A 24,695-nucleotide genomic window follows, 5' to 3' on the forward strand; every position below is an offset into this window, starting at 1 on the left:
TCCTTTTGATATAACAGCAGCTCACCTCTATCTTGCAATTCACTTAGGGAGTCAGTGACTGGGGTGGAAGGGAAAGCTACGTTATTCATTGTTGCTGTGTCGAGAGGTAACTTCAGGGGGCTACGGGGAAGGGGATCTTCAGAAACTCATGGGCATCTCAGCCACCCCCACTCAGGAAGATAGATTGTTTCTGGCTTCTGTTCATTCTGTTTCTGGCTTCTGTTCATCTCAGCCCCAAGCCTGTTCTTCCCCTCTTTACCTTGTAATGTTGAATGCTGATCTGGCTCCTACTGCAGAGGGGGGCAGGAAATTCCAAGCCCTTCCACCTCCAGATTCTTGGTTAACTCCTTCTGTTCCATTCCTCAGATTGGGGAGAGTTGGAATTGTTGTTAGCGAACCAAATAGCATTCTGCGAAATAAATTATTTCCATGCTTGTGCTTCTCTCGGAGTACGATTTATTAACAGCCATGTCTGGATTCGACTTGGATCATTGCAACGGGTTCATTTACTATGCATCTGCAGAAAGGAATGTGTGGTGGCATCTCTCTCTCTCTCTCACCCCCCCCCCTTCCTCTATCACTAGCAAACTGTGTCAGGCCAACCTTTGACTTCACATAATTACTTTGGGCCTGACAGCTTTAAGAAACAATACACAGGCTTGTAATGTATCAACTGGTTCCTAATACAATTTTGATTAGAAAGATCCATTAGTTTAATTCTGGTATTTCAACAGTGACTAAGTGCAGTCTTGAAAATATTTTTTAAAGCATGTTCACTATTATTGATAAATGTATATACAAAGAGAATCTTATCTACATATGTATGCATGCATGTAAAACATCTATACTTAAACACACACATAAGAAAGTGTATCACTTGTCTGCCATATAATTATAAAAATAATATCTTTCCAAAATCTTCTATTATTTTTTAAAATCTAAGAAATGTTTTAATTAGAACCTTGTAATACACAACTTGATTTCTGTTCCATGATGTAATTATTATAAGAAATTCTAAAGGAAAGGATACAAACCTCTACAATAGCATCACTTAGATGTTTCTGCTGACGGAACAGTATATTGGTGGCTCCTGCAACAAAACCACGGATTGTTACATCAGAAAGAAGATGGTGCTGTTGCAGCGCCATGTATGGCAAACAAAGGTATCCCTAAAATAAAGAAAAATATTAATTATGGATGAAATTATAATTTAGAAAGACAGGATTGGAGGGACAATTTTAATGTACAATATAAAAGCAATGATTATAATTTACTGCATTAGATATCGCTTATTTACCACTCTGGAATTTTTCTTTTAAAGATGCACAATAGAGCATTGTTTCATTGGATTAACCTTTTGTCTTCACTAGGAAGTCCAAGCAACATAAAAAAACTGGAGAGGAAAGAGGAGTGGGAAAACTTGCCTTTTCCAATGTTGCTGAAATATATCATTTAGCTACGCCTTGAACAGAGATGCCTTGAACTTTTAGATATTTACTGAGACTCTTTGCTTTACACAGATGGATGACTTAAAGGGTAAGTTCTAATTTTTTTAAAATACCACTCTGTGGGTGTGGCTTATTTTATAGGTGTGGCTTGATGATCATGTGATAATGGGTATAGCTTCATGGTCATGTGACTTGGCGGGAGTGGCTTTGCAGTCATGTGATGGGGTTGCTGAGTGATCATGTGACTGGGTGGGTGTGGCCAACTTGATTTCACTCATGTCAAAGGTTAGGGTGCCTGGCCTCTCCTCACCTTAAAGGCCTCAACAAGATACAATTTCCCTGCTGATTTACTACTGCTGAACATCCAAAATATACTATTAATCCTATGTATATATGCCATATGTGTACATTCATATTACACACAGGCACACAAAAAGATACATTATCTACTACATATACTGTATGTGTATGTACAAACACAAACACACAAAACTCTTCTAAAACTACACATTCAACCTCACTTACTGCATTTGGAAAAACACATCCAGTCCACTTTCTGCCATACATTTAACCATAACTTCTGTACATTAGAAGAGTACACATGCCTTTAGAGTTCTTCCCTAACGTGCACATCACTGTAAGAGCCAGGAAATGTCATGGATTGAATAAAATGTGGTAAAACTCACTTAACAACGCTCCTGTGGCTCAATTCAGCTCAGCTCAAAAATATGTCCTTCCTTCCTTCCTTCCTTCCTTCCTTCCTTCCTTCCTTCCTTCCTTCCTTCCTTCTCTTTCTTTTCTTTCTGTATATATCTATCATCGATCAATATCTAATTTATATTTATATATGTATATCATCTTGCATATCACATCATGCCTCCCCTCTCTCTCATCAATCTACAGTGGTACCTTTACTTATGAACTTAATTTGTTCCATGTCCAGGTTCTTAAGTAGAAAAATTTGTAAGAAGCAGCATTTTTTCCCATAGGAATCAATGCAAAAGCAAATAATGCATGTGATTGGGGAAACCACAGGGAGGGTGGAGGCCCCACAGAGGCTTCTCCCCACCTTTTTCAGCCCTGTTTCCTCCCAGGAGATTCCTAGAGAGGCCCTATGGAGGTTTCTCCCTGCTTTTTCCAGCCGTTTCCTCCCAAGAGATATTCCTAGAGAGGCTCCACGGAGGCTCCTCCCTGCCTTTTCCGCTTACAGTTTCAGAGGCTCGGATTTGTATGTGGAAAATGGTTCTTAAGAAGACGCAAAAAAATCTTGAACACCCAGAGGCGTTTGTAGGTACCACTGTATTTTCCAGAGTTTTATTGCAACACATACTCTTTCTGTCATCCAGGTTTTTACAAACTTATTTCTAATTCTTTTAAATAGATGTGTGAGGCCTACAAAGCATACTTCGGTATGCCTGTTGGTGACCAAGACAAACCATGGGCTCCTCATTTCACATGTTCTTTTATATGCAGTCCATAGATAGCGCTTTTGCTATTACAGAATATGAGGTCAAGACAACTATTGAGTCTGGTATTGTTTGATACTAATTGTTCAAGTCCCAAGCTGGTGACAACGTTGTAAAGGGCAGTATGTATAGGTTCTGTGGAGCATTTGTTTAGGGTCCAGTTGATGTGTGGTAGATTGAGGTCACCAAGGAATATAATGGGATAAGGACAGGAGGTTGCCCACGTGAGTAGGGAGGTTAATTTTGTTGCATGAGTAATGTCATAATCTGGAGCTCTGTAGCAAAGTAGGAAGCGGAGTGTGGTGTTGAGGGAAAGATCACATATTATGGTTTCAGGAAGGATAAGATCATGTGCAACTTGGATGTTTTTTAGATTGAGTGAATTTTTATAGAATATAGCTACACCACCTCCTCTGCGGAGTTCACGGTCAGACCGGAAAACAAGGTAGTTACTTGGTGTGATGATGGCATCAGGATAGGATGTATTCAGCCATGTTTCACAAACAAAGATTATGTCAAATATGTTGGTGTCAAGTAGGAGGAGGAATTCAGACAACTTGTTGATAATACTTCTTGCATTGATTAGTTTTCATTTGAGATTGAATTTGTGTTCAGGAATGAAATTGGATTGAGTTGAGTTGAAGTTGGATTGAATTGAGGTAGTAAGGGGCGTGCTTTCCTATTTTTTGTTGGAAGTGTTGGGAATGTCCATTTGTTGGCGAGGGATGGTAGGTAAAGAAGTGTAGGATGGCTGAGGAGGGGCGGTGGGTTGGGAGACGAAGGGAGGGTTGTGGGTTTTGGTTCTGATGCATTCAGAGCAGTAGTCTATGTATAAGTTAGTTTCGCCATGATCATGACGTTGCTTAAGTTCGGCCCGTAGTTCACAAGAGCGGATGCGTTGAAGTAGAGTTAGATCTGGTCTGGATCTGAGTTTGTTTTATTTGGTGTTATTTCTGACGATGGAGTTTACAGTCTTGATGAAATTTTGTTTGGTAGTTTCACTTTTGCAGACTATTCTGCAAAATCGGGGAGCCTTTGATCCATCACTGTACCTCAGTACAGGGCCGCTTCTAGTAACCTCTAAGATGTCATCAGGGGCTATTTTTAGAGGACCCTGGCTGCGGATGATATTACGTATATTTGTTAAATCAGTTTCCCCATTTTCCTCCAGGCCAAATAGGATGGCGTTCTGACACTTTTGTTCATGCTCCATGGTATCTTTAACTATATTTGCAGTATAGTCGTCAATCTCGGAAAACTGCACACTTCTGAACAGTTTTTGGTAATCTGTGTATATTTGCAATGCATATAGTTTTCTTAGTCTGACTGCATAAATGAGAAGATGCAAAACCATCTGTTTCTATAGTAAAAATCCTTAATTTTCGTTGCCGTGGTCACAAAAGCGAAGTTTATGATGAATGTAAGCAATTTTTAATTTGTTTTAGACATAAGCAATTGGCATATAACATTTAAAAGCTGGGAACAAAATTTGTGTTACATCAGTCCTGTTGGCTTTTATATTTCTATTTAGTTAATATAAATAACGGGCAGCCTTGCCTAGTTCCTTTAGTAATATCAACCCTATCAGTCATTTCTCCATTTATAATTATTCTTGCTTTTTCTTATTATATATTGCTTCTATGACATGTAAAAATCTAGTCCCAAAGTTCATATATTGTAGTTGTCAGATCAAATATTGCCAATTTAAATTATCAAACGCTTTCTGCACATCCAGGAACATTAGCACCATTTGTTTCTCAGAATGTTGTTCATAATATTCTATAGTATTCAAAATTATATGCATTATCTGTCTCTTAGGAAGAAAGACATTTTGGTCTATATGAATAAATTCATTCAGAAATCTTTTGAATGTGTTAGCTATTACAGATACAAATATTTTATAATCCACATTTAATAGTGATATTCATCAATAGTTCTTCACTTTATGATTATCTACTCCTTCTTTTGGTATAAGGGATATATATGTCTCGGTCCAAGTCTCTGGAATTTTGGCTTCTAACATTAATTCATTAAATAGTTCTAGTATTACTAATCCAAATACTTCCTCAAAAGTTTTATATACTTCAGCTGGCAATCTTTTTCAAATATTGACATTTATTTATTTGTTTGTTTGAGTTGAAAGGGACCTTGAAGGTCATCAAGTCCAACCCCCTGCTCAAGCAGGAAACCCTACATCTCCCCAGCCAGATGGCAGTCCAATCTCCTCTTGAATATGTTAAGAGTTGGGGTGTTCACAACCTCCACTGGCAGGCTGTTCCATTGGTTGATCGCTATGAGCATCTTCCTTATTTCTTCCTTGTTTCTACAGTACCTGTATACTGCTATCATGTCTCCCCTGAGACATTTTTGGCTTCCAGAGAGCCTCCAGTGTGATGGGGGAGGTGTTTTTACCCTCTCCGAGCTCCAGGGAAACCTTTGGAGCCTGGGGAGGGGCAAAACACGAGCCTATGGGGCCCACCAGAAGTTGGAAAATAGGCCATTTCTGGCCTCCAGAGGGCGGGGAAAGCTGTTTTCACCCTCCCCAGGCATTGATTTATGGGTGTAGGCACTCATGTTTGCACGATAGCACATGCTCACCCTCTTTCAGCACCCAAGGGAAAAAAGGTTCACCATCACTGCTCTAGGATGTTGGCTACCCCTGCCAGCTTGGTGTCATCTGCAAATTTGATTAGTTCCCCTTCTATTCCCTCATCTAGGTCATTAATAAAAATGTTGAAGAGCCCAGAGCCCAGGACTGAAACCCGTGGTATCCCACTGCCTACCTCCTTCCATGTGGATTTGGAGCCATTGAGGACAACTCATTGGGTGCAGTTGGTCAGACAAGTGTTTATCCATCTACAGGTGTTATAATCTACCCCCCCTTTTTTCTAATTTGTCGATTAGGAGATTGTAATCTACTTTATCAAAAGCTTTCCTGAAGTCCAAGTATATTAGGTCTAAAGCATTGCATTGGTCTACGGATTTGATTATGGTGTTGAAAAACGATATGAGATTGGTTTGGCATGATTTGTTTCAAATCCATGTTGGCTGTTAGTTATTATCTTGTTTGTTTCTAGGTAGTGACAAAGCTGCCCCCCCCCCCAGTATTTTTCCAGGTATAGAAGTCAGACTGATTGGTCTGTAGTTGCATGGGTCTGTCTTTTTTTCCTTTTTTGTGGATGTGGACTACATCGGCTCATTTCCAATCTTCCAGTAGCTCTCCTGTGTTCCAGGATTTTTTGGTAGGTAATGAGTAGTGGTTCCACGATGGTGTCTTCCAGTTCTTTTAGGACTCTTGGGTGTAGTCCATCTGGTCCTGGCAATTTGTACTCATTGAGCTCCCACAAGAGATCCCTTATTGTGTTTTTATTTAAGTTGAGTTCAGTTCTAGGACTGTTTTTTGCAGCTGCGTTGCAGGTTAGTTGGTTGGTGATTTCTTTTTGTGTGAAAACTGATGCAAAATAGGCCTTGAGCAGCTGTGCTTTGTCTCTGTTATCTGTGATTTCTTTACCGTCTTCATTTTTAGTGTAGCAACTGTTTCCTTGATTTTCTTCTTGTTGTTTATGTGCTGAAAGAAGTTTTTTTTGTTGTCATTGACTTTCATTGCAAGGTATTGTTTGTGTTGGGCCTTTGCTGCTCTTATTTTTTGTTTGCAGATTCTGACTGTTGGAATTCTGCCTTGGTTATATGTCCTTCTTTCCATTTTTTGTATTTGACTTTTTTTTCTTTTAGGCTGTCTGTGAGCTATGTTCACTCTAAGGTGTGCGGCAGTGCGGCCGTGCAGCCAAAATCTACACCCCGCGCACCCTTTTCCAAGGCCACGCAAGGAGGCGGGCATTGGCATTGGGGGTGGGGAGTGATGAAAGTGCAGAGGCCGGCAAAGATTATTTTGAATGTTGGCCGCCCCAGCCCCCCAGCGCTTCCGGCCACCTCACATCCCTGGCTTCTCGCCGCTGCCCCCCGCCCACTCGATCCACCCCTCTCTCCGGCTTTCTCCTCCTCCACTTCCCGCCTTGGGGCGTGGTTCCTCCCGCAGTGGTGGCTGCAGTGGCGCTGGCGGCAGCGGCTTCTCGTCCTTCTCATCCGGCCACTAGCCACTCCGAGCACTTTGGGAATGCCCACCCCGCCCCTCTCACAGTCCCTTCGCCAAGAGCGCTTTCATCACGGCTGTCAGCGAAGGGGCTGCAGGAGAGGTGGGGCAGGCATTCTTCCCATAGCGGAGGCTGGCGAAGGTTAGTTTGAATGTCGGGCGCACGTGCGTGCGTGCTTCCCATCCCTCTGCCAGCCCGCCCGGAACATTCAAAATAAGAAAAACCTTCACTGGCCTCCAAAGAGAAATAAGGAAGAGACAGAAAGAGAGAACAAGAGAGAGAGAGAGAGCAACAGACAGAGTGAGATAGAGAGAAAGTGAGAAAGAGAGAGAGAGAGAGAGAAAGAGGGGGGAGAGAAAGAGAGATAGCAAGAGAGAGAACAAGAGAGAGAAAGCGTGATGGAGAAAGGAAACAAGAGAGAGAACAAGAGAGAGAGAGAGAGCAACAGACAGAATGAGATAGAAAGGAGAGAAGGAGAGAGAAAGTGAGAAAAAGAGAGAGAGAAAGAAAGCAAGAGAGAGAAGAGAGGAAGGGAGAGAGAGAGGGAGAGAGAGAGAGGAAAGAAGAGAGGGAGAGAGAGGAAGAAAGCAAGAGAGAAGAGTGGAAGGAAGAGAGAAATGATAGAAAAAAGGGGAGAAAAAAAGAGAAATGAGAAAATGATTGAGGCAGAGAATGACAGAAAAGAGAGAGAAACAGAGAAGTGACTCTTGATTTAAAGCATATGGTAAAAAGCACTTAAATAATAACAGGGGAAAAAACCCAGCCCTCACCTGTTTTTAGAAATGGTTCAAGAGTTCACACACAAACACACACACACACACACACAGGGGGGAAAGGAGACAGGGATGGAAAAAGAGAGAAGTGAGAGAGGGAAGGAATGGGAGAAAAAGGGAGGAAGAGGGAGAAATGAGAAACAAATGAGACAGAAAAGGGGGAGAGACAGGAGAGAGACCCAGAAATGAGAACAGTGGTAGAAATTTGAGGAGAGATGATTGATTACAAAATATGGATTGACTATGGAATATTGGTAAAAGATATATTTAGGTGTTCTTTAATATTAGGTTGTATTAATTTTAAAAATTGGATTAGAATTTTAGAACTACATAAGTAAAATTAATGGAAGATACATATGATAAATAAGGGGTTTATGATATGTACTGTATGATATTATGAGTTTGCATTATGAATTTAAAATGTACAAGATTGATGTAAGTTAATAATAGTAAATGCCAAGTGCCTGAAAATTAATTGAGCTTGGAAATATTGAATGAAATTATAGAAAAGTATAATTTATGGAAATATATTAATTGATGCATTGGCGTTCAGGTAGATTTTCATAGTATTACTACATTACTATAATATTATGATAAATATTTAAGAAATGAAGATTTTAAAGCATGGATTTATTAATAGTTGTGTTTTTGGTTTTGCTGGTTGTTTTAATTTTAATAGTAATAAATTTTGGTTTTGTTTTATTATTAATTTCTTTTACTAAAAAAGAAGGGCTTTTTCTTTCTTTCTTTCTTTCTTTCTTTCATTCATTCATTCATTCATTCATTCATTCATACTTCTACGCCGCTCAGTCCCAAAGGGACTGCTGCTCAGACACTATACTTTTCCACCCACACCGGAAAAAAATTAGAGGGAACATTGTCTTTGAGGTCTTTGTTTAGCCATGCTGGTCTCTTTTTTCTTGTTTTTCTTTTTCATAGGGATTATATTGTTTTGGGCATCTATGATTGTGTTTTTTAGGGCCTCCCAAGCTTCCTGTGTCGATTTATAATAGCATCTTAACTCAATATATAATTTAATCCTTTCATCTCTATGTTAACTCCTTATCCAATGCTGCCACCAATCCTTATTTCGTCATCTGGGTCTTTAATAAACTAAAATTAAATCATCATGTATTTCTTCAAAAGTAATTAAAAGAAAATACTTCTCAATTATTTTTAGTTTCCAGCCATTCATAAAACTTTCCCAAAATCTTATACAGGTATTCCCCGACTTACGACAGGGATCCGTTCCCACGGCCTGTTGCAAGCCGAGTTTGGTGTAAGTCGGAATATTCCAATTTACATGAATATTCCGATTTACAGGGCGGTGGTGGTGGGGGGCAGCTTCTTCAAGGAACCAACAGCTGACAAAGCCTCCTGCTGAACGTTCAGGCAAGGGGATCTCTGCAGTGGGCGGCCTCGGAGGCTACAGCAACACAGCACCGAGAAGGACCGGCTTCAAGGGACCAACAGCCGGTCCTTCTCGCTGCTGCGTTGCTGTAGTCTCGAGGCTGCTCACCATGGTGATCTCCTCACCCAAACGGAGGCGGAGGTGGCGGTAGCCTCGGAGGCTGCAGCAACGCAATGCCGAGAAGGACTGGCTGTTGGTTCCTTGAAGCCACCGCTGCCTCCATTCGGGTGAGGGGGTCTCTGCAGGGTTTCCGAAGCTGCCACCCACCATGGAGATCCCTTCGTCCGAACAGGGGAGGCGGCAGCAGCGGTGGTTTCAAAGCTGTCACCGGGTCATTGTAACGACAAACCGTCGTACATCGGGGATGACATAACCCGAGGACTACCTGTAGTAATCACAATCCTCTTTATCTTTAAGTTTTAAAGTAAGCCTATTCATTTCGGCGCAATCTAAAATCTTACGTAATATTTCTCTTTCGTCTTGAATTTTATTCAGCTTCCAATTTTGTGCTTATGCTATTCTAGCTGCTGTTAAAATATGTATAATCAAATATATTTCTTCTTTATTAAAATTTTATGGTAAAATACCTGATAAGAATATTTCTGGTTTAAATTCAATAGTCCTTTTCAAAATCTTCTGTATCCAATGCTGAATCTCTTTCCAAAATTTCTTAACTTCTGTGCATGTCCACCACATATGATAAAAAAACCTTGGTAGCTGATTACATTTCCAACATTTCATTGATCTATTCTTAAATATTTTTGTTAATATTTCTGGTGTCATATACCATCTATAAAACATCTTATATATATTCTCTTTCTACAATGTTGATATTGACATTTTATAATGTATGAAATAAGTATTGAAAATGGAATTAAGAATGGAATGGATTTATTTAGATAAGAAATGAACTGATTCTTTGAATAAGCTATTTTCTAATGATTTTTTAAAAATATACCGTATTTTTCGCTCCATAAGACGCAGTTTTTTTCCTCCCAAAGTAGGATGAAAAATCAGCGGCGTCTTATGGAGCGAAGCTGCAGGCAGGGAGGGGGGGGAGGCGCTGGAGCAAAGGGGGGGCGGCGATATACTCACCAAAAGTGTCCCGCCTCTGTCGCCGCCTCTCCTCTTCCCAACCCTGAAGAGAGCCGCGCCTTTCGGCCTCCGGGAGTGCTGGGCCGGGGGACGCCTCCACCACGCAGGTTTAGGAGGCGGAGCGGCACCGGAGGAGCGTTGGCGGTTCCGAGCCTTTGGGAAGGCTACGGGAATCGCTTCAGGAGGCGGGGAGGTCTCGAAGCACCGTTCACCGTGTCTTCGCCTCCGCGCGCCGTCTCCGCCCGGCTGAAAACAAAACGGCTCCAAAAGTCGGCCGGGCTCCCGGGAGGCGGTGCGCGACTGTTTCCTCTTCGCTGCAGAGCCACACGGAGGCGAAGACACGGTGCCTGGCCACGCTCCGCCTCCCGGGAGCCCAGCCGATTTTTGGAGCCGTTTTGTTTTCAGCTGGGCTCCCGGGAGGCGGAGCGTGGCCGGGCACCGTGTCTTTGCCTCCGTGTGGCTCTGCAGCGAAGAGGAAACAGTCGCGCTCCACCTCCCGGGAGCCCGGCCGACTTTTGGAGCCGTTTTGTTTTCGGCCGGGCGGAGGCAGCGCGCGGAGGCGAAGACATGGTACCCGGCCACGCTCCGCCTCCCGGGAGCCCAGCTGAAAACAAAACGGCTCCAAAAATCGGCTGGGCTCCCGGGAGACGGTGCGCGACTGTTTCCTCTTCGCTGCAGACAACGGCGCCCTCCACTCTCTCTCCCTCTCTCTCTTTTTCTCTCTGTTGCCGGCATGGTGAACGAGAAAGAGAGAGAGAAAGAAAGGAGGGGAGAAAGAATGAGAAAGAAAGCGAGAAAGTAAGCAAGAGAGAAAGACAGGGAAAGAAAGCAAGAGAAAGAGAAAGAGAGGGGGGAAGAAGGGGGAGGGAAAGACATAGAGGGAGGGAAGGAGGGAGAGAGAAAGAACAAAAAAGAGGGAGGAAGGAAGAGAGAAAGGAAGAGGGATGGAGAGAGAGGGAATGAAAGATGAAGGAAGGGAGAGAGAAAGGGGGAGGGAGAGATAGAAAGGAGGGAGAAGGGGGTAGTTAGGGAGAGGGAAAAGGAAGGGCTTGGAGAAAGGCAGGGGGAAAGAAAGATAGAAAGGAAAGAGGGAGGGAGGAAAGAGGGAGGGAGAGATAGAAAGGAAAGAGGGAGGGAGAGATAGAAAGGAAAGAGGGAGGGAAAGATAGAAAGAAAAGAGGGAGGGAGAGATAGAAAGGAAAGTGGGAGGGAGGAAAGAGGGAGGAAGACATAGAAAGGATAGAATTATGGATGCAAGAACTTGCTCATGTGTGATAGCTACTTTTTGGCTCAAAATATTTTTGTTCTATTTTCCTCCTCTAAAATCTAGGTGCGTCTTATCAGCAGGTGCGTCTTATAGAGCGAAAAATACGGTATATACAAAGTAATTTTAAAAGCTTGCAAAAATGAAAAATGCTCCATGGAGATTGGTGGAGAAGTTCTTTTTTTGTTCTCTTCTCTTCTTCCTTTTCTTTTTTGTTCCACGTTTTCCTTTTCTTCTTTTTTCTTATTTGTTTTTTATCTACTCTGTTATTTTTAACTTCTATATTTATCTTATTTACTCAATGTAAATTTTGTTTCTTCTTTTTAAGCTTCTGTGTTGTTTTAACTTTTATTATAGATTTAAAGCTATTTGTTTAGAATTGTCTTTATTTCTTTATATAAAGGAATTAGTAATTAGGTTTGTAATTTGAATAATTTGGCAATATTGGGTGTTATTATTGGTTTCATTTCCCCCCCTTTTGATTATGCTACTGCAAGACTTTTTTAAAAGTTTCTTTTTAGGGGTACCTTGTTAATAGGCGTTAACTATCTGTAAAGGGTATTGACTATACGAATATAAGAAAGTAATTTTAATTGTTAGGGGAGATAATAGGTTTCTATAAGATATAATAGCACGAAACAAGTATTGAAAATGGAATTAATAACGAAATAATGGAATGAATTTACTTAAATAAGAAATGATAAGAAATGAACTGATTTTTGGTTTAAGCTACCTTCTAATGAAATATGTTATATACTTTATTGACTTAAAACTATTTAAAATGTGGATCAAAGAAGGGGAAGCTTTTCCTGTTACCTATTGGGATCAATTTAAATAGAATAGGGCATGAGAATTCCGCTGGTTCTGCAGCAATAAAGTTAGACTAGGGCATAAAAAATTTAGCTGGACATACAGCGCTGTATTCATAATTAGATCCCGGTTGGATATTGGAGGGCTTTCTTCTTTCCCTTTAAAAATTTTCTTATGAACAATGATGGAGAAATTATCTCAGTTATTTAAATTTCAGATAATATGGATCACAAATTTTGAAGAGGATATTATTAATCTTTGAAAGGCTATAAATTGCGTCAGGATTAGGGAAGGGGAATTTTATTTTTTATTCACTGGGACCAACAACTTAGTTTAGGGCATGATGATTCTGCTGGGTATGCAGCGACAAAATTAGATTAGGGCATGATGATTCAGCTGGGTATGCAGCTTTATATATAAAAGTTGACCCCAGTGAGTTATCAAGGAAATTTCTTTCTTTTCTTTTCTTCGTTTGGGTTGGAGGATTGTGATGGGTATATTCTTTTTTATAAAGCAATTTCAAATCTTTGCAAATTTTGGAAAATGCTATAAGGTGATAGTTGGAGAAGTTAATGAGAAGAAGAGGAAAGTTCTCCTTTGCTCTTTCTCCCTCTTCTTTCTTTTTTTGTTTTACGCTTTTCTTTTTCTTTCTCTTTTCTCTTTATTTTGCTGCATCTTTTCATCTATATTTATTGTATCCATTTGGTGTAATTTTCTATTTTCTGTCTTATGTTTTTTTCTCTTCTTAATTTCATTATAGACTTAATTCTATTTTTTTATAGACTTTATTTTTATTTTTATTTTTTATATAAAATAATTAGTAATTAGGTTTGCAATTGGATTAATTGGGTAATATTTGGTGATATCACTGGGATTATTTTTCCCCTTTGACTATGCTATTGTAAGATTTTTAAAATTGTTTTTCTTTTAGGGCTATTTTATCAATAGGCGTTAACTATATGTAAAGGGTATTGATTATATATGAAAAGTGATACGAAAGCGACGAGGGGAGATTTGAAACATTTCAGCCTATTCAATATGAGATACTAGAATTTGGAACAGCTCAAAAGTGAAGATGGTAGCATTTGGTTTGTATGCTATAACTTCCTGAAATTGATTTATTGTAAAACAATTTGATGTTGTTGTTACAATTTTTATTGTACTGTGATTGGAGAGAAAAAATAAAAAAATCTTTGCCAACATTTTATAATTTATTTCCCAAATTTGTTGCCACTCTCACATATCTCTATATTCTTCATCCACTTTATCATTGTATCTTTAACTTGTTCAAATTCTAAATCAATAGACAAAAAATAGCCATAAAATGTTTTTATCATATGCTCATCTGAGCCAAATAAAATTTCATCAAGTTTAGTTTTTTCAAGATTTATACCTTCTTCTTTATTATCTTCATTATATCATCATCTGCTAAGAATTAAAGAACATTTCTTTAAGGAGCAGCTATCTGCAACTTCAACCCCACCTGTCTTTACAAACGCGGAGGAGATTTTAGCACAGGGGGAAGCCATTTCCCGGCAACCATGGATCACCAAAAACATACGCAGCCGGCAGAGACAAAGAGGTAAAAGGGCGGGAATTTTAAATAGACTAAGGAACAAGGGAATTAAAAAACAACCGCTCCCTTCTATCTTTCTTACCAATTTACGTTCACTTGCCAACAAGATGGATGAAATACTGCTCTTAAATAGATGCTATTCTGATTTTCACAACTCATCTGCCCTATGTTTTACTGAAACCTGGCTAAACAAGGAAATTGATGATAACAGTATGCATTTACCGGGCTTTCAAATTTTTCGGGGTGATCGGAATGCAGAATTATCAGTGGGAAAAAGGGAGGAGGCTTATGTATATATATCAACAACAGCTGGTCTCAAGACATCACCATTATATAAAAATTCTGTGATGAAAACTTGGAGTCTTTAATTATTAATTGCAAACCCTTTTATTCTCCTCGTGAGATTCATTCCTTCTTAATTTCTACAATTTACATCCCTCCCCAAGCATCTGTACAAAAGGCACTAAAAACCCTAGCTGATCAGATTATGGAGGCTGAAGCCAAATTCCCTGATTCACTGGCCATTATTTTGGGAGATTTTAACAAGGCAAACTTAAGAGATGAGCTACCAAAATACTTTCAACATGTAAATTGTCCCACCAGAGGCAATAATATCTTAAACCATTGTTACACAGCTGTAAAAAATGCTTACAGGGCTTTACCAAGAGCAGCTGTGGGCCATTCTGATCATTGCATGATTCACCTTGTACTTGCTTACAAACAAAGATTTAAAGCCACAAAACCAATAATTAAATCAGTGAGGACTTGGACTGAGGAAGCAAAGTTAAAGCTACAGGCTTGCTTTGACTGCACAGACTGGAATATTTTTAAAGACACCTCTGCAGATCTAGATGAACTCACAGATATTGTAACATCATATGTCAGCTTCTGTGAAGACCTATGTGTACCAACCAGGAACTTGCAAATATACAGTAACAATAAACCTTGGTTCACAGCCAAACTCAAGCAGTTAGGTCATTCCAAAGAGGAAGCCTACAGAAAAGGTGATAGAATGCTGTACAATCAGGCCAGAAATATATTAACAAGGGAGATCAGAGCAGCAAAAAGGAACTACTCTGAAAAGCTAAAGAATCAATTCTCAACAAATGAACCAGCAAACATGTGGAAAACTCTCAAAAACATCACTTGTTACAGCAAACCACCTTCCCAAGCTGAAGGAGATCAGCAATTGGCAGATGACCTGAATGTGTTCTACTGCAGGTTTGAAAAGAAACCTCAACCACTTATGTGCACAACCTCCATCCCAGACACACCAACAACAGCTAAATCTTCTACAACTGAACCTATCCCATTGTGTCTACAACCCCTAGTGATCACAGAAAAGGAAGTGAAAGATCTATTTCTGAGACAGAAGCCTGGAAAAGCACCAGGCCCAGACAAGATAACTCCTTCTTGCTTAAAAGTCTGTGCTGACCAATTGGCCCCCATCTTCACCCAAATCTTCAACAAATCATTAGAGTTGTGCTATGTTCCTTCCTGCTTCAAACGCTCGACTATCATCCCAGAAGCCCTCCATCAAGGAACTGAATGACTACAGACCAGTTGCTCTAACATCTGTAGTTATGAAAACCTTTGAATGGCTAGTGATGTTCCATTTGAAAGCCATCACGGATCCACTGTTAGACCCCCTGCAATTTGCATACCGAGCAAATAGATCAACAGATGATGCTGTTAATATGGCTCTACACTACATCCTTCAACATCTTGAATCTCCAATGACCTACGCCAGGGTCCTCTTTGTGGACTTCAGTTCAGCATTCAATACCATCGTACCGGACATTCTCTTAACCAAACTAAATCAGCTAGCGGTACCTGAACACACTTGTAAGTGGATCACAAGCTTCCTAACAAACAGGAAGCAGCAGGTGAAGCTAGGAAAAATCACATCAGATATATGTACAATTAGCACAGGTGCCCCCCAAGGCTGTGTACTCTCACCACTTCTCTTCTCTCTATACACTAATGACTGCATCTCATACGATCCATCTGTTAAACTACTGAAGTTTGCAGATGATACAACAGTGATCGGACTCATTAGAGACAATGATGACTCCGCATACAGACGGGAAGTTGAACAACTATCCTTGTGGTGTGACCAGAACAATCTAGAACTGAACACACTCAAAACCATAGAAATGGTGGTAGACTTTAAGAGAAACCCTTCCACCTCTCACAATACTAGACAACACAGTATCAACAGTAGAGACCTTCAAATTTCTAGGTTCTATCATATCTCAAGACCTAAAATGGTCACCTAACATCAAAAACATCGTCAAAAATTTTATTTTATGTACATTGAGAGCATATGCACCAAGACAAATTCCTTGTGTGTCCAATCACACTTGGCCAATAAAAATTCTATTCTATTCTATTCTATTCTATTCTATATCTTGCCTGCAATTGTATATACGTATACCAATCAAGTTTTATACCTCGTTTTTCTAATTCTATCATTGTTTTCAACCTTTTTGACTGTCCTATTAAATCTTTATATCTTGAAATTGTATTCCACTGTACTCTGCTGGGGTGTATCTGAGCTTCCAAAGATGCAGTCCAATAAGTTATTCTAGAATAATGTTTGTTTTTAATTTTTTCCCAAGTTTCGATTAAAGAGTTTCTAATGCTATGTCTTTGAAAGTACCTACCATACCATACCACACAAATGAGTGCCGTCCTATCTGTAAATCGTGCTCTTCTAAAGTCAAAAGTCTTTTGTTTCTGAGCGTTGTCCATTCTTTAATCCACGTCATTGCTGCTGCTTGATAATACAAATGCCAGTTTGGAAGTCCAAATCCTCCTCTTATTCGTACATCTTGTAAACATTTTAAACTAATCCTTGCTCTTTTTCCTTGTGCCAGGCTGGGCGGTCCTCCCCCTGCATTTTGGGCATCACGCCACTGCCTGCTCCACGGCGGGGGATGTCCACTATGCCCGTGCTGACCCTAGTTCCTGTACCCCGTCGCTTCCTGTCTGCCCTGCCTCCTCATCTGGCGGATCGTGCCCCTGCCAGGGAGCCCACGTAGGTGAACTTCGTGTGATCCTGTGTGTCCCTGGAGGAGAGAGCGCAGCAACGTGCGACAGGCCGGTGCTTCTATTGGGGGGGGGCAGATCATTTTGTGCATGCCTGTCCCTGCAAACAAAGGAGTACGGTTGCTACTTTCGAATCCTCTCGGTCCTCCTGTTGCCATGCCGACTCTTGCAGGACAGCTCCCAGAGTCGTCAACTCATGTTCTCACCATAATTCCGGATTCCTCGATGGCTGTTCCCATGCCCCTGGTTTCCCCACCAGATGTGCAGTTGGGAGATGAGGGTTTGTGGCACAGCAGGTGAGGGAGATGGTGCCCAATTCTCCTTGGACATTTGCTGAGGGACTGCTCCGGTACCAGGGGCAGTTGTACGTCCCAGCAGGGCCGCTTCGTAGATTGATTCTATCCCAATGCCATGACAATCCCACAGCGGGTCATTTTGGCTTGTTTAAAACCTTGGACTTAGTGACTCGAACATTTTGGTGGCCGCAAATCCAAGATGACGTTCACTCGTATGTTGCCACATGTGAACGGTTTTGTGCAGCCAAGTCAGCCACAGGGGCCCCACCAGGATTATTACAGCCATTGCCAATGCCCACAAGGCCGTGGGGAGCTGTGTCCATGGACTTTGTCACACACTTATTTTATTTATTTATTTATTAGATTTGTATGCCGCCCCTCTCTGCAGACTCGGGGTGGCTCACAGCAATAATAAACAATATATAACAAATCTAATAATTTAAAAGAAACACTAAAAGCCCCATTATTAAAAGCAAACATACATACAAGCATATCATACATAACTGTATAGGCCCGGGGGAGATGTTTCAATTCCCCCATGCCTGACGGCAAAGGTGGGTTTTAAGGAGTTTACGAAAGGCGAGGAGGGTGGGGGCAGTTCTAATCTCTAGGGGGAGCTGGTTCCAGAGGGTCGGGGCCACCACAGAGAAGGCTCTTCACCTGGGTCTCGCCAAATGGCATTGTTTAGTTGACGGGACCTGGAGAAGGCCAACTCTGTGGGACTTGCCCCCTTCATCGCGGTTCACCACAGTCATGGTGGTGATGGACATGTTGACAAAAATGGTCCATTTCATCCCCTGTCGCCAGGTACCCACATCCCATGACACCGCTAAATTGTTTCTGCAACATGTATTCCGGATCCATGGATTTCTAGATCAAGTTGTGTCGGACCGAGGAACTCAGTTCACAGCATGGTTCTGGAAAGAGCTTATGTTTGCTTTACCCGTCCAAGTTTGTCTTGCTTCGACCCAGCACCCTCAGACTGATGGGGGGACAGAAAAACCATTGGAATTTTGGAACAATACCTGCGGTGCTTTGTGTCAGACCGGCAGGCTGATTGGTCACGTTTCCTCCTGGTAATCCAACATCCCTTCTACTTCAATTCTCTTTATCATTTCTTCCCTGTTTGTGAGTATTAAATCTAGTGTTGCAGTTCCTCTGGTTCCTGTTTCCACTTTTTGGACTTCTCTGGTAAGTTATGTTACATGGCATATCTAGTATTTTCTCAATAAACTTCATCAATGTCATTTAATAGTTTTTCTTTTCCCTTTTCCATGACATTTGCCAAAGTTTTACCCATTATTTCATATAAATTTTCTCCTTTTTCTTCTGGGACATTTTGGAAATGTAAATAAAATTCAGATCTAGCCATCTCAAGAATTATTGTGGATCTCATTTGCCTTCTATCAAATTCCATCAAGTCTTCCACCTTTCTACTTTTTCTTCCACCTTCTGAATATGTTGCTTGCTTATTTCAATTGTTTCTCTCATTTCTTTCATTTCTGCTTTCATTTGATTTACATTTTCATTCATTGAATTCACATTCTCATTGAGTAATTTTAAATCTCTTAAAGCTTGAAACATACTTTTAATTTCAGCTATCTTGAAGAGGGGTGGGATCTGATGGCTGCGGCAGCAGGAGCCTTTCTTCTCCCTTGGAAAGGTTCCAAATCCCCACTGCCCAGGGGCTCTGGTCCTCCTGGACCAGACCAAATCCTTCCTGAAGGGAAGGTGATGCAGGGGACGCTATGCAGGGGTCTGGTAGGGGCCGGCATGCGCCACCAGACGAATTGGCTCAGTCTCACACTGGCTGTGGTGTGAAGCCGGCCAGGCAGCCATGCCTGAGCCAACACAGCCATGGAAACAATGCAACGCCTGGATGGAAAGCTGAGTGATAACATCTGGAAAGAGCTCGAGGTGTACTTATGGGGAGAGGAAGGGATTTGAAGCTGATGCTGGTGAGTTGAGAGTGGCCAAAAGGGATTTTGGATCTTTGCTTTTCAATTTGATTTTCAACGGAGCTAAAACAGCCGGAAATTAGAGGAAGCAGCTATTTTGCGATGTGGCGTATAACAAAAGCTTCAGAAAGTAGCAAATTGCCCAAGATTGGATTTTTAAGATGCCTAATTGTTTTAAAATTTGTCCTTTTGAATCGGGAATCTTAAATTCTTGTCGTGGAAACTATGTTTTCTTTTCATTTATAAATGAAGAGGAATGTTAAATACCAGAAGAGGAATACTAAATACCAGAAGATCTGGGAAATTTGTCATCTACTGCCATCGTGTGGCCAGAGGAAATATAGCAGCTTGTTTGTGCAAGGATTTTGACATTGTTTGCAAGGGCTTTCACACTGGCTTTTTATGAGAAAGGAGGATATCAGCTATGACGTGGAAGAAAGAAAATATTCAAGATGAAATTGACTGAACTGATTTGAACTGATTGTACTGTCTAAACTGACTGAAAACACATTGGATAATACAATTTGAAACTAGATATATTTAAGAAAATCCAGAAGATAGCAAAAGATAACAGCACTACAAAGAAGAGGAAGAGGATTGTTTTTCTCACAAAGTTATAAATCATAAATGGAAATGACTATGTATAATGAATTGGAATTATTAATGATTAATGATTTATTGAAAATAAATAAATAAATAAATAAATAGAGATAAAAAGGATTGAATAAGGAGTGAAAATTCAAATGGTTATGAATGAGAAAATTGAAAACAGTTTTGATTATTATGATTATTATGGATGAGAAAATTGAAAATGGCTATGATTATTTTGGATTATTATTACCCTTGATATTTTTATTTATTGTTTGAATTATAAATTGATTATGTGATTTATAGTGATAAATAAAATAGGAGGAAAGGGAAAAGGAAAAAAGATTTAATATATAATATAACACAAGTTATGATTATTAAAAGTGGATTAATATGGGATAATAACTAGTATTGATTATGTTAGGTATGACAGTGAAAGACAGATAGAGTAAGGAAAAGTTGAATTAAATAGATTAGGGAAGATTATCACACTGAGTTTGATAGTGGAAGATATATAGAAATAGGGAAATAAATAGGGAAAATATATAGATTAGGGAAATATATCACACTGCAATTGGCAGTACAAATAATTAGAGCAGTGTTTCCCAACCTTGGCAACTTGAAGAGATCTGGACGTCAACTCCCAGAATTCCCCAGCCAGCATTTGCTGAAGTCCAGATCTCTTCAAGTTGCCAAGGTTGGGAAACACTGAATTAGAGTAGGGAAGATTATTACACTGGGTATGACAGTGATGCATAGATTAGGGAAGATAATTACACTGGGATTAGCAGTGGAATTTATAGATTAGGGAAGACTATTACACTAAGAACGGCAGTGGAAAATATATAGATTAGGGAAGAATATTACTATATTGGGTTTTCTAAAGGAAGATACTTTTCTCAACATAACCAAAGCAGTTTCCATGCTGTAGCCGGGCCTGAATCCTGACTGCTGAGGGCCTAGATAATCAGCTTCTTCCAAGGACCACTGGAGCTGGAGTGCCACCACCTTCTCCACAACCTTCCCCATAAAGGGAAGGTTGGAGACTGGACGATAGTTGTTGAGAATGGCTGGGTTCAGGGAAGACGTCTTGAGGAGGGGGCGCACAAGCTCCGTTTCACCTCCCTGCTGGCTGAAACCAGCCGGGAGGGACATGGATGCAGTAAACAGGTGGCGGAACTCACAGCTCCAATGGCCTTGTCCATTTCATCAGGTGTCACCAGATCAAACTCTTCCCAGACAGATGGACAAGTACGGGCCCCAGTCACCATAACTGACTTGTTGTCAGTCAACTCTGTTTCCCAATCGGAGTCAAGGTCCATCTGGATCCGAGCGACTTTATTAGCGAAAAATGTGTTAAAATCCTCAGCACTACTCTGCAAGGGCTTCCCAACTCCCCCCTGGTTAAGAAGGGAGCGGGTCACCCTAAACAGAGTGGCCGGGCGAGATTCCACTGATGCAATCAAGGCAGCATGATACGCGCATCTTGCTGCCTTGAGCACCACTTTGTAAGTCTTAATATGAGCTCTTACAAGTGTTCAATCGGATTCGGACTTATTTTTCCTCCATCGTTTCTCTAGACGTCTCGTCTGGCATTTCAACTCCCGTAGCTCCTTGTTGAACCATGGAGCTCTACGGGGTCTAGTGCTGTGGAGAGGTTGCAATGGCACAAGATGGTCAAGAGCCTCCGCTGCAACCTTGTTCCAGGCTTCAGCAAGAGACTCTGCCGAACTGTGGACGAGTGCATCTGGAATAACCCCAAGCGCCCTCTGAAAGCCCTCTCGGTCTATCAGGCATCTGGGGCAGAACCACCTAGTCGGTTCTGCCTCCCTGAGGGGAATTCAGATATTATTCTTCGCCTTCATTTGAATTCAAAGTGCTATTAGCTATCTAAATTTCTCTTGGCTATTTGCTGTTTCTCAAAACTATGCCCTCGTGCTTCAGTCCAGGATGGAAATGTGAACAGTGTTCTGATGGTACTTCATTGCATGATGGCAAATAATTTCACCCATTGATTTCATATAGTTGTTAAAAGGAGTGGAGAGAGTAGACGTCCTGCAGCATGCCACAAAAGAGTGGCTGAGGATTGAACCCTTCACTCCCTATCAACACCAATTGGGATGGATCTTGGAGAAAGGAGCTAAACTAGCCAAGACTGTGTCAGCTAGCTCCAACACTTTTAAAGTGGCACCTAAATCACTCATTCAATCAAATAAATAAATAAACTTTACAACTGGCCCAAAAGGATACCATGATCTAAACATCAAGGATAGATAGAGGCACTGTCTTTATCCTGCTTTTGCCAGAGATCATCCACAACTGTGACCAATGTTGTTTCTGAGTCACAACTGATCTGAAACCTTACTGGAAGGGATCCAGATAATCTGTTTCTCCCCAAATCCTGTGAAGCTGCCAAGCAACCATCTTCTTTAGGATCTTCTTTCCGAAAAAGGTAAAGTGGGCCATAGGACGGAAGCTGCCAAGGCAGATGAGATCAAAAGCTGGTTTTTAAAGGAGGTGGTAAATCAGAGTCTCCTTAAAGAGTCCCAGAAACATCTCCTCCTCTAGTGAAAAATTTATTACTAGTATAATATTGTTTTCATTGTTTATTTCTGTTTGGAATTTTAGGGGAGGTGTTTACATTAAGATTACAGTAAAAAGAGGTGTGATGGCAAACATTTTAGGAACCCTGCTCTAAGGTCAATTTATCTAAAGGATTTCCAGAAGCTGGACATCACTGGCTTTGTTAGGATATCATATATTACCAGGATAATTGAAAGCCTAAATTGTGCTTAAGTTCATTTCCTTTTTAATTTGTTTATTCACTCCATCAATACATAAATACAAAAACATGCAACTTTTCTACAATTGTAGTGATACCCTAAGTTATTGAAAATATTTAATGATCAAGATCCCTGGCATTTTTCAAAAATAAAACTATTATACTGACAACATTTTTGAAATAACTCCTAAAATTAGATAATTGCTCATTAATTACTGGAACAAATGAAGGCAACCTCAGCTGTTTTTAATCTCCATATAATTTCCTGTCATTTAAAAGTGCAATATATTTGAAAATAGACATATAATCTAAAATAGATTAGGAACTTCTAAATTTGGGGTGTCAAACTGGATTTCTTAAAGGGCCAGATCAGCATTGAAGTTCTTTACAGGCCGGTGTGGGTGGAAATGGGGGGAGACGGGTGCCTTATGTGGCACCCTGCTGCCCAAAACAGGTGGGGTGGGACTGCACATGGGCCCCTCTATCCTGTTGTTGGGCTGAACAATCTCCTGCAGCATTTTACTGGCCAGACAGATATGGAGGGGCTGCACACTCCCCCTGGCCTCCAGTAGCACTCTGCCAGCCAAAAACAGGCAGCGCGAAGGCCTTCCAAGGCCCCCACGTGGGCTGTTTTCAGCCTCCCCAGCTTCCAGTAGCACTCTGCTAGCCAAAAATGGTTGCGCAGAGGCCGTGGAAGCCCATTTGGCCAGCAGAGGCACCATAGGCTGTCTTTTGATATTTCCAGGCTGGCCCCATGGGTTGAATTTAAGCACCCCACAGACAGGATCCAGCCCATGGTCTTGAATTTGACACCCCTGTTACACATAAGCTGGTCTTCCCTCTATGCACCCCCTTATTCCTGAAAAATATTAAAAACAGCACTTGGTAAACAAGGAATTACCTTAGTGAAGACAGCTAATGGCATACCATACTGATCTTCTTCCAAACCAGAAATAAGTCCAGGTACAAAGACGGTGTGTCCTGTATTAGGTTGAGGCTGAACTGTAATTGGAACACTTTTGAAAATCACTGACTCCTTCAGAAGAAATTCAGTCTTTCCTGCTACTGAAGTAATTTCACATTCTTCTTCTTTCAAATTAGGGTCTTCTAGGAGATTAGGATCTAAGGTTTTCCAGTCACTTTCAGAAGATTCTGGAGACCGTTTTAAGTATTGTTCATGATCCTGGTAGACATGAAATTCACTGGATTGATGCTCAATTTGAAATAAAGGTACATCTGCTCTCTGAGTATATCTTTCTTGGTTTCTTGACATTTTTTTGCTTTCTCCAACTGTATCAAAATTAGCATTTGAAAGTGCCAGAGTAGACAAAGAAATACAGTAACTGGAAGGAAGTGAAACTTCTTGTCCGACTTCCTCTGATGTGCTTTTTCTTCGTCGGTATTGTGAGCAATCAGTAAGACCATGTTCTATCATACCTGGAATTTATTTAAAAATTATAAATGAGATTAATAAATTCTATATAGGAACAATCACCAATTTATATTGAAAATTATACTAAGATGAAAACTACTGTTAATTGCAAAATACAACACACCCATGATTCTTTCTTGTCTTTCAGAAACTTATTTTTCAATGAAGTAATTATTGCTGTAATTAAGCAGGTATAGTGGAGTTTGAAAATAATTTTAATGAAGGAACATAATAATTGTAGTAAGAGGGCAAATAACTTTCAAGTTAGAAGCCAAGCTTTCAAATTCAAATATGGTAGAGTTCCAGAAATCCTTGTATTATCGATACCCGTGATGTTGAACTTATGGCACACGTTCCACAGGTAGAATGCAGTCATATCTGTGGGCACATGAGCAGTTGCCATAGCTCAGCTCCAGCATGCATCAGTCAGCTGATTTTTGGCTGGTCCCTCCCACACCACCCTTCCCCGTCCAGGAGTCTCTACATGGTCTGTTTGGAGACCAGGTAAGTACAGAGTTTGTGTGGAGGCTCTGGGAGAGTGTTTTCTGCCTCGGGCAGTGGGGGGAGAGGCCATTTTTGCCTTCCCCAGACTCCAAGAAAGCCTCTGGAGCCCGGGGAGGGCAAAAAATGGACCTATCACGACCACCAGAAATC

The 24,695-nt window shown here is 40.8% G+C and overlaps 1 protein-coding gene across 5 annotated transcripts in view; it reads right to left on the reverse strand.

Moving 5' to 3' along the window:
- Positions 1 to 24,695, reverse strand: part of AVL9 (AVL9 cell migration associated) — a 204,781-nt gene that overhangs the window by 32,621 nt on the left and 147,465 nt on the right. For all 5 annotated transcript variants that reach the window (XR_011556730.1, XM_070726316.1, XM_070726317.1 and 2 more), the window contains 2 exons: positions 23,511 to 24,046; positions 1,035 to 1,169 (listed from right to left, as the gene is read on the reverse strand). Coding sequence is in view for 4 of the 5 variants with exons in the window: in XM_070726316.1 (XP_070582417.1) it covers positions 1,035 to 1,169; positions 23,511 to 24,046 (671 nt within the window). In the remaining variant the exon portion in view is untranslated. The remainder of the gene's footprint in view (positions 1 to 1,034; positions 1,170 to 23,510; positions 24,047 to 24,695) is intronic.

Source organism: Erythrolamprus reginae, chromosome Z (assembly GCF_031021105.1).
Source record: "Erythrolamprus reginae isolate rEryReg1 chromosome Z, rEryReg1.hap1, whole genome shotgun sequence".
Lineage (NCBI taxonomy): Eukaryota > Metazoa > Chordata > Lepidosauria > Squamata > Dipsadidae > Erythrolamprus > Erythrolamprus reginae.